Genomic DNA, 10,282 nt, shown 5'->3' with positions numbered 1-10,282 from the left:
TCTTTATACTTATAACTTTCTTCACATCTCTCTTCTACTTACCGGTTTCTTTCAACCCTGTTAATATTTCCTTTCCAAATTCATATTTAAAACAATCCTTAAATAACCTTTTTTCTCAATAAAGAGCATAGTTTTATGCCTGTCATAATTTTTCTCATCAAATACACATTTTACTTTTTTGTACATTTTGTATACAAAATTATATACATTAATTAAAAATTTAACTCTTAGTAACTTTATTTCTAATGAAAACCTAGAAAGCAAGAAATTTGGAACTGTCTGTTACATATCAATATTTCGTAGATGAGAACCATTTTGTAATTTTAGAAATCTGTTTTCCCTTAACATGATTTTTTACATATATTAATAGACCCAAATATATTTAATCTTTCTATAGAACTTAAGAAGCTAAGAACAAGCTTATATTTGTGTTCAGAAATTTATGTTTCAGTATTTTATCTTATTTGAAAATAACCCAGACATTTCATAAATATCTATTACTTGATTTAACATAACTTTAAGATTTAAAATTACCAACAAGATTTTTGAAACTATGAAGTTTATTTATAAGTGTTTATGTCATTTAAATTTACCTTATTTATTTTTTAATAATTATACCCAGATTCCTTATGAAAACTGATGTATTAAACAAAGCCAGTTATTATTTCAAGCTATTTCTTTGTTAACCATTTTTATGGCCTATGAATATCAGGCATTCGTCTTCCAAGTTAGTACCTTGCAGATTAATTACCTGGGTATCTTGCCCAAAAACTGAGGATCCGTAACACCTTTGTTACGGATCCTCATAGCCAAGGATAGTTATCTCAAAACATTTATGTAATCCTCCATATTTTTCCTTTAAAAATCCTTGTCTTCCTTTACCTTTCTGAATATGCACATAGCTTATGATTGTATTCCCATTGCATTGCCCATTCCTGAATACACACCACTTGCTTTTAGAGACTCTCCGTCTTTGTGTGTTGTATAGGTTGGCATAACTGGATTCAGAAGTGGGACCTGAAGCAAGATCACCTTCAGTGGGCATCTGCGATTCTTGAGACTGGTGTTCAGTACTCACTTGAGCCCTCTGAACTCTGGTCTAAGGACTCACCAGGAGTCGCAGACTGGTGAGTCGTCTCTCAGGCAAAGCCTCCATTTTTGTAGAAGCTCTTTGACTTTACTTGAGATCTGATTCCAGTAAGGCCATCTTAAATAAAGAACCTCATATTCCTCCCAGGATGATAAGAGACTTTTTGGCATTTCTGACAAGCCTTTTCTGGTACAAAGACATTCATCTCTATGGTGAGTATACTCTTCTGGTTTCTATAGAACTTACATTCTGTGAGGCATGTCTTTTCGTGAATTCACTTTTGGTTAATTCTGCTTGCCTGATTTAAGGTTTTGTTTCATCTGCACACCTGGCTTAAAATTTGTGGGCAATCTGATTTTGGTCTCATTTTGGTTTGGTTATGCACATATATAAATAATTTAGATCTTTTACTTTTTTCCCCCCTTGCTTGTTTCTGAACATCTTCCAAGAGCAAAAATTAACATTCTAAATGGTAAGCATGAGACAGCAAATTAAAAGTCATTCAGGCAGTTGCCACCATCTAAAACAAACTCCTGACATTACCTGGCAGGATTTACAGGACTTTCTTTGCTCTTGAGAGAGTAAAAGTAAATCAAATCTAATTCAGTTTGCATTTTATAAGGGTAAATATTATCAGTATTTGCTTTATGATTTTTGGGTTTTCTGCCTTCTTTAGAAAGGCCTTATCCACTTAAAAAATTAAGAAAATAAATCGCCTCATACTTTCTTCCAGAACATTGATATTTCTGTTTTAATATTTGATATACCCAGAGGTCTCAACACCGTTATTTACCCTGGACTTTATCCCTTAACTCCTGAGCTCATTGTGGTCCACAAGAATACAGATCCCAAAGCTTTCTCCTCATTGTGTGGCCTCCCCAATTTACCCATTTACCCTTTTGTTACTCATGTCCTCTTTATTTATATCTCCTAAAAAACTCTAAACACTCAATTAAGTGTTCTGACCCACCTCCGGAAAGGTCTCTCTTTTGTCATTGCTGGCTCTATCTCTTAAATTTCCTCCTAGGAAATAACTACCTTTTATATCAGATGAGCTGTAGAGTTAGAGATACACGCCAGGGAAACAGTGAGGGCCCCAGTAGGTAAAGGATGGGGCCATGAACCCAGATAAGAGAGAGGGAGAAGGTGATGGAAAAGATCACCAGGTCATCTGAGGAGTTAATGAATACATATCTCCTTTTCAGGCCAGGAGTTCTAAACAAGAGATCAAAGGTAGAGTCCCCTTGGGATGGAAGGGTGGGGCCCAGAGAGCCATGGGGAGAAGACATAGTGTCCTCTGGAATCTGGGTAACAAGCTCTGAGGGGCCAGAGCGAAAAGGACACTCTTTCCTCCTCTGAGACACTTAGGGTGGGGGGCACAAGGTCTTGGACTCTGGGGTTTCTCAGGCTGGAGTTTCGAAGGGGTTGCATAAGAAAGAAGAAGCCTGAGGCAGTGGGGCCTGTTGCAGAGCTGGGCGGCATCCCCAAGGCTGAGTCCTTCCTGGCTTTGCAGGTGGAGACACAGGTGAACACCAGGACACCACAGGGGAGTCCCAGCCCGGGGAGGGCAGGAGAATGGGAAAATCACACCCGACTGAGCCCCGCCCCCCAGCTCTTGCCCTCTGTAGGGGCCCACCCTGTGCTGGGCACTTTGTGAGAGATGCAATTCCATCCCACAACTCACTCTGCCCTGCAGGATCACCAAGGTTCAGATGCCTGGGTTCAGATCCTGGCTCTGGCCAAGAGGAGTTAAAACTCTGTGTGCCTCAGTTTCCTTCTATATTAAGTGCAGACAATAATCCAGGCAGGGAGGCTCACGGTGCTCTCTCCAGTGTCAGCTCCAGAGGAGGCTGAGGGAGAACTCCTCACCCAGCGCAGCCTGTGGGTTCTGTAGAGAGGCTCGCTGCGCTGCCTTGCACACAGGCCACCCCCACGCACTCTCAGGGCTTCTCGTGCTCATGGGCCAGTCTCGGGGGGCGTGGGGATGCTCAGTGCCTGTGTCCAGGAACCCTCTGTCCCGGAAAACAGCCTGGGGCTCCTCCAGCTCCTGTCAAGGTGTTTGTCTCCAGTGAGTCCGATCTCACCCGAGGGTCTCGCTGTTCTTCCCTGGATGGGCTCAGTCCAGCAGAACCAGCCTGCGCTGTTCCGCCATGTGGGAGTGTCGGTGGAAGGAAGCCCCGTGGCCATCCAAGATCCGGGTTCCTCTCTCCTTGACACGCCCTCTGAGAAGTGAGGAGAGGAGTCAAGGCATTCGTACACGCTAGGGGCCTGGAACCGTGCCCGACCCTTGGAAGATGCCCAGTAATTGCCAGCTGCCTGAAGTCACCAGGCTTGTGTCTACCAAGACCCTGGCCTGGGAATCTCTCACCAGGAGCTGGAATCCTCGCGGCTCTGGCTCCATAGCCCGTTTGTGTGGGCACTTAGGGTGGTGACACCAGCTGCCATCGCCACCCGAGGGCTCCTGGGTGTGACTGGGAAGGACTGGTTCTCTCCACCCCAGTGAGGGGTCCTTGTTTCAGGATAAAGAGAGTTAGACCCCCTCATTCTCACTACATCTGCTTCTGTTTCATGTAACACACACAGTCACAGACACACCGACTCAGAGACACACAATCACAGAAACACACACACACACAGACGCACTCACAGCCGCAGACACATCTTCAGTCTAGATAGAAACACCTAGACACATAGACACATTTAGACTCAGACACACACTCACACAAACAGAGAAACATCGCACACACAGCCTCACCCACAACCACCTACAAGCACACAGGAACACCTAGGGACCCTGACACACATAGACTCAGACACACAGATACACAGACTTAGACTCACATTGACTCAGGGACACACAAACACACAAACGCACAGACACACACATACATATCCACAGCCATATGCAGACACACACAAAGACAGAAATACCTAGACACACAGACACAAACACACACACTCACACTGACACACAGACACACATGGTCACACACACAGAGACACACACACACAGACATACCCACGCAACCACACACATACACACAGACAGATGCACACACAGAGAGACGCACATACACAGACACACAGACACACACAGAGACCCACACATAGACACAAACAGACATACCCACACAGAGACACACCCACGCAGCCACACACACACACAGACACACACAAACACACACACGGTGGAGCCCCTCTCACTCTGGGCCACATGGACGCCACCAAAGGCTGCACATATGGCTTCCCCGACCCCTGGGTTAGGGCCTGGCGGGGAGGGAAGGTGTGGCAGTGGCCCCGCCGACGCCTCTGACAGCCTGCTTTGCACTCACAGGGTGGGGGCGTTCTCTCCTCATGCTGCCTGTGAGAACAGGAGGCTCAGCAATGTGGCTTCTCTGGGTCCCACAGTGCCACAGCGTTCTCCTAGCACTCATGCCCAGGCCTGGCTCTCTCCGGGTGACCCAGACTTGGCGGCCACTCCTGGTAGCCCCTTGCTCTTCCATAAGCTCCCAGGTCCAGGCCCTTAAACTGAGGATTCAGCCCCCTCCATCCTGGCCCAGCACGTGCCTGCCCAGCCAGGTGCTCCATGAACACGGTTGAGGGGGACCTGGAGTCCACACGCGGCCTCAGCGCACAAAGGGAGACTCAGAAACAACAGGGGAGGGGTTTGCAATCACAATCACACGCAGGCAGGGGGCAGGTCAGCCTTTCTTTAATGTCATCCAGGGAGGAGGCCAGGGATGGAGGGGAGGGGCTGAGGAGTGACAGGCAGTTATTTCTGGGTGGGATTCGCCACTTTTCCCATGAAGAGCAGAAAGTTGGTGATGTCATCCTTGATGATGACCAGGAAGGGCCGGTTGAACATGATTGTCTGATACTTAGACCGGGCCTTCTCTTCCAAATGGAGGGTTCCGGTGGCTTCGGTCCCTTTCTCATCAACTGTCAGCACAGCCACATGCACAGCCTGGAGCGGAGAGAAGCAGAGATACATTCCGAGGCTGAGCTTTGCCCCAGCCCAGGCCCGGAGCAACGCCCACGTGGACAGCCGTATCCTGGGAGGTGAGGCACTCACTCCAGCCTTTCTCCACTCGGGTGGCCCTGACCCTCCACGTCCTCTCCCTCCCTGTCACACAGGCCTTGCTCCCTATCAAGGCTCTGGGTGATGGGGCTGGCTCCCCGCTGTCCACCTTCCCTACAAGTGCCTCTCCCCTGCTCAGGATGCACCCACAACTCCCCACTGCACGTCTGCTTCCAGGGCTCTCTCCTTTCTAGTACCCCGCTTTAAGCTCCTTGGGGACGTGGACTCTAACGGTGACCTTCACGGTGCCCAGACCCCGAAATAACGCAGCCATTCACGGAACTGCAGTTGCTCTTTGGTCACCTTTAGTTTTCCTAAATTAGTGTCATCTTTTGCTCAAATCACTCATTGGTTCAGGCTTGGTGATGCACCAAAAACTCCAAATCTCACAGATGAGAGGGGCCAAAAAGGCTTTCAAAATGACTGAGCCTAAGCTTTTTTGTATCAATACGGATAAATTAAGGCCCAGGACTAGAAGGTCCTGGGCAAAGGATCAGTGACACAATAGCAGGCGAGGCCCTGAAAGTGCCAGCTGCACAGGAGGCACCTCCCCAGCTCCGCCGTCGGGCCGTGGCCCGTCTCAGTGAATCTCGGGCATCCTCAGGGCTCAGCCTGGGTCTTCATTTGTGTCTCTTAGCCCCTTCCTCAGCCTCAGGATGGAGCTGTGACTGCCATACAATCTGCCAGCTGACACCAGGGGACGACACGGTCTTCTGGGTGACCTCACCTTGGACAGCTTCAGGGGTGCCTCCTGACTGGCTCCAGAGAGGTCGGCCTCGTTGCTGAAGATCTTGATGATGCCCAGATTCCTGAGGACTCTCTTGAGTTCATAGGTTCCAGAAACGGACAGTTTGGGGAAATGTAGACTGACAGACCTGCCATGCAGGAAAGAGAATCGAGGCATGGAGCAGCATTTCTCCTGTTCTTCTGGAACCCACCACAGTACCAGGGCTTTCTTTCCTGACTGTTTCTACCACTTAGTGCCGTGTCCTCACCCATATCAAGATCAGAAGTCAGAGGGAGAGGATCAGAGAAAATAACTATTGAATACTATGCGTAGTACCTGGGTGACGAAATAATCTACACAACAAACCCCCAGGGTTTACCTATATAACAAACCTGCACATGGACCCCTGAACCTAAAAGAAAAATTTAAAAAAATAAAATAAAGCAATCGGAAGTTGACCTTGGTTTGTTTTTCTTTGAGCTCCTCTATACCCAGAATCAAAGAATGTTAATACCAAACTAATCATCTTGTTAAGGCAGTTTGAAATGCCACCTCCGTTGAGAAGCCCTCCAGGCAGATTCTAGGTGTCCTGGAAGCGTGTCTCATCCTGTAGTGTTGGGTCACCTGGCCCCCAGCCTGGAACATCCCCAGGGCCTCACACCCAGGGGAACATGGGGCTGGCAGCAGTACCCAGTGACATCCATTCAAGGTATGATAGAAGACTGACCACACCAGGCTGAGTGTTCCCCTCTTGTTTTCCATGGGGAGACAGAGCCGCCCCGGGCAGGGTCTGGTGTGAGCGGGTAGCCTGGCTCTGGGCTCTGATCCGTTACCCTCTCAGCCTCCTTGTTCTTTCTCAACCCCTGGAGCAGGGACCTCAGGAGGCGTTTGCATGGGACAGAGAAATTCCAGCCTCCATCCTTACTATGAACCTGAGACCTTTCGTATTTTCATCTTGGTTTTACAGTGTAAAAATAAAAATAAACCAGATCAAGAGGACATGGGCATAATTACGAATGCACAGATACACTAATGTGTGGCTTATGCTCAAGTATCATTTACTACAGGGCACCCAATCTAACAGCACCGATAAAGTGACAGAGAAACTCAAGCCTTCTGCTAACGTGCCCTGGCTGTTCCAATTCCGACCCTTGCTTTTCTGGGTCTAGCCACACAGGCTCTTCCCCCATCCCCACAGGGACAGTCTACCCTTGAACTCCACACTCCCCTGCTGCCTTTGCCAGGAAGCCCATCTGTTCCTTCTTGGTTCTGCCAGAATGTGTGGTGGTGCTGCTGTCCCTGCCCTGGGCACTGGATATTGGGAAGGGAGAGCGTCCACGCTGGAGTGACAAGACCTTTACCTCCTCATGGACCATGGATGGCGCTACCTGAACTCAGTGGTGGCCTCTGTCGGCTGCAGTAGCTGTGACCCAGGGATGTGGGGTCCACCCTCCCCAGCCCTCTGGCCAGTCCTGATGGGCCTCACTCCTGACATGGCTCAAAGGTCTGAGCTCAGCCCCTGCACTGGAAATCACCTTATGTCAAAGGCTCTCTGGATATTTTCAAGGTGGCTGTAGGTCAGTTTCTCTTCCAAGTGCCACATCTTCTTTGGGTCGGGCAGGATGAAGAAGGCAGTGGCGTTCCCCACATAGTGCTGTGCCAGCACCCAGCTGGATAACTCCTTGTCCCGGTGGATCTCAAATCTGCCCACGTGGTTTATCATAGGCACTTTGATGATGGTTTTATCATCCACATGGAAGCCCTCTATCGTAATGCGCTCAGCCTTGAATTTATCTTTCCATTTGCCTGGGAAGAAAAAGGAAGGTGGGCATCACCCAGGTATGCGATAAAAGGGTGGAAGTGTGTGAATGAAAGGAACCCTGAGCCCCTTTGACGAGACACTTCCCTCTGCTTCACCTTCATCCTCTGTAAAATGGGATTCAAATGAAACTATCCGGCTGCTGGAGAGCTTTTGTGAGAATCACCTGAAGATAAAGAAGAATCCAGAGTTTCTAAGCAGCATTTACATTTGACTCTGTTTATCCTATAGTGGCTTGGGAATGGTTAATGAAAGTTAATGAGGAAAACCGGAACTCCTTATGCCTTGCCACCTCTGACTGGAGGCTTCCTGTCTCATGCAGAGGGCTGGCTCCCTCGAGATACGAGGACACATTCTGCTTAGTACTCCTGAGGCCTTTCCCTGGAGCGGCAGGGGAAACGCAGGTGCCTAGGCAGCCTCCCCTCTGCCATACCAAGACAGCTTCACCATCGAGGCATGCCCAGTGGGCAGGCGCCTCAGGGACCCCTGATCCCAGCTTTCTCATTGGACAGAAGGAGCAGACTGGGGCTGGAGAGGGACCGGGGCCTGCCCTAAGCCACAGCAGAGCCAGGACCTCAGTTGTGCTGACTGCAGCCTGGCTGCTCTCCACTGCCCTCCTTTGCCTCAAGAGCAAGGGAGCCTCAGAGTGGAGGAAGCAGCCCCTGGCCCTGCCTCCCACCTCCCCTCCCCTGTGCTGTTTTCCTGGAACAGTGGGAGCTGGCTTAGAATGCCCTGGGGCCCCCAGGACCCGGACATTTTAACCCTTCAGGGGTAGGAAGGCAGCCTGAGATACAGAAGAGTCTATCACCTGCTGTATGCCACACACTGTCCCCACGGTCTTTGTCACTTGTTTAATCCTTAAAACCACCTGACAGCAAGGATGCTATTTTGTCCATGCTAAGATGGGAAATTAGCACCTCAGAGAGGTAGAATGCATTGTCCTTTATCAAAAGCTAGTAAGTGGTAGAGGCAGGGTTTGAACTCCAATATTTTAGACCACAAAGCTGACGCTGCTTCTGGGATACTAGAGCCGTCTAAAGTATGTTTCCATGGAACTATCCCTTTATGCATGTGCTACAAAACATTTTTCTGGCTTTAGCATGTGGGAAGCATTTCATATTCTGTCCCCTACCTGTTAGGGATTTCCAATGAGTATTAGGACAATAAAGGCTCTGACAGGTCTGTAGGGAAGATGATGGTTTGGCTGTCTTGAACTCATCATTCTTCAATCTTATTTGATCATGGAAAGTATTTTACTGTTCGTGTTTGGAAAATTGCAGAATCCATGTTAAATGCCCTGCCCTGCCATATCTCATAGTACGTTGTCTAGGAAAGCTTAAGAACTAGTAGTTTGAGAATATGTTTGGATTATTTCAGTGGAACGGGCTTGGGCAGGTGGTGCCACCTTACCGTGAAAGGAAATGTAATCCACCAGGGCAAGACTTGTGTTTTTTTTCAGATGTTTGACCAAATCCACTATTTTTCTTCCAGTTCTCTTCTCCACATAGTTGTTGATCTGCTCCTTGGCCTCCTCGGTGTCCCTGAAGTTGATGGAGGAGGCTTCTGAGTGGTACAGTTTCTTGATATCCTCCAAAAACGTGTCCACTAGCTTCACACTCTTGTTGACAAACAGGCTACTGCCGGTGGTCAGCTGGAGCCGGGTGTCTGGCCTAGCTTGGAGAACTTGCTGGAAGCATTCGTGGATCTTGGCCTCAGGCGTCTCCGTGAGATTGAAATTCAGGCCTTCCAGGATCTCTGTGCGAGTGTCAGCCTTAGTCCCCAGGGAGAGCATTACAAAGGCCATAGCCACGCTCGTTGGGGCGACTAAGATATTGCTGGTTTGTGATAGATCAGCCAGCTCTTTGTACAAATCAAAGGCGAGGTCGATGATATTATAGGAGATCTTCCGGCAAGCAGGGTCCTCCCAGTCCCCTTGATCATGGTGGGATGTATTCGTCTTCTGGGCAGCATCTTCCTGGGGATCCTCAGCCAGGGAGCTGGGGACCAGGTAGCACAGGCCTGCCAGCACGAGGACACCCCATGAGACAGAGAATGGCATTGTCCTGCAAGACAGAGACAGAAGGCCAGGCCCCAAGTCAGGGCACAGGATGACTCCCAGTGACGAGGGACTGACATCGTGTGAATGCAACCATGAATTATTAAACATCCACCATGCGCCCAGCCCGTTGCAAGCACTCTCCTACATCATCATCATTGAAAGAATCAGAAAGATAGCAAGCATGTACAAGGTGCTTAGCATATGCCAAGAACTGTTCTAAGCACACACGTGTGTTAACTCATTGCTTTCTTGTAACAATCCTGTGAGGTGGTAATGCTACTATCCTCCTTTTACAGATGAGGAAACCAAAGCCCAGAGAGGTTAGGCTCATGCCCAAGGTCAGCAAACAGGAAAAGCCAGCATCCCTCAGCTTGGCCAGCTGGGTCTTGAGTCCTTGCTCTCTGCAGCTCCACTTAACTCTGTAATGACCTTGAGGTGCAAGTGCCACAGCCCCATTTTGTTTTATTTCATATTATTTCATTTTTTGGAGGCAGAGTCTAGCTCTGTCA

General features: G+C 48.8%; 1 protein-coding gene and 1 long non-coding RNA gene across 2 annotated transcripts; one reads left to right on the top strand and one right to left on the bottom strand.

Annotated features, from left to right (window-relative positions):
- The first annotated feature begins 993 nt into the window (after positions 1-993).
- LOC105467495 (uncharacterized) lies at positions 994-6,328 on the top strand. The gene is made up of 4 exons (XR_003014894.2): positions 994-1,127; positions 1,238-1,302; positions 4,998-5,149; positions 5,806-6,328. It is a non-coding gene; the product is annotated as an uncharacterized lncRNA (long non-coding RNA).
- LOC105467497 (alpha-1-antitrypsin-related protein) lies at positions 4,787-9,773 on the bottom strand. The gene is made up of 4 exons (XM_011717117.3): positions 9,125-9,773; positions 7,431-7,701; positions 5,896-6,043; positions 4,787-5,054 (listed from the first exon to the last, which is right to left on the bottom strand). The coding sequence occupies exons 1-4, from the start codon at positions 9,771-9,773 to the stop codon at positions 4,863-4,865; spliced, it is 1,260 nt and encodes a 419-aa protein (XP_011715419.2). The 3' UTR covers positions 4,787-4,862.
- Between the last annotated feature and the right edge of the window lie 509 nt (positions 9,774-10,282).

This window comes from Macaca nemestrina, chromosome 7 (genome assembly GCF_043159975.1).
Source record: "Macaca nemestrina isolate mMacNem1 chromosome 7, mMacNem.hap1, whole genome shotgun sequence".
Lineage (NCBI taxonomy): Eukaryota > Metazoa > Chordata > Mammalia > Primates > Cercopithecidae > Macaca > Macaca nemestrina.
Note: the sequence above shows the minus strand (reverse complement) of the source record. Positions and strands in the feature narration are given on the sequence as shown.

Coding starts and splice junctions, on each gene's coding strand:
- LOC105467497 (XM_011717117.3), bottom strand. CDS start 9,773: ATGCCATTCTCTGTCTCATGGGGTGTCCTCGTGCTGGCAGGCCTGTGC. Junction 6,044..7,430: donor CAGAGAGCCTTTGACATAAG/GTGATTTCCAGT, acceptor CCTGCATGGCAG/GTCTGTCAGTCTACATTTCC. Junction 5,055..5,895: donor CACCCCTGAAGCTGTCCAAG/GTGAGGTCACCC, acceptor TCTCCGCTCCAG/GCTGTGCATGTGGCTGTGCT.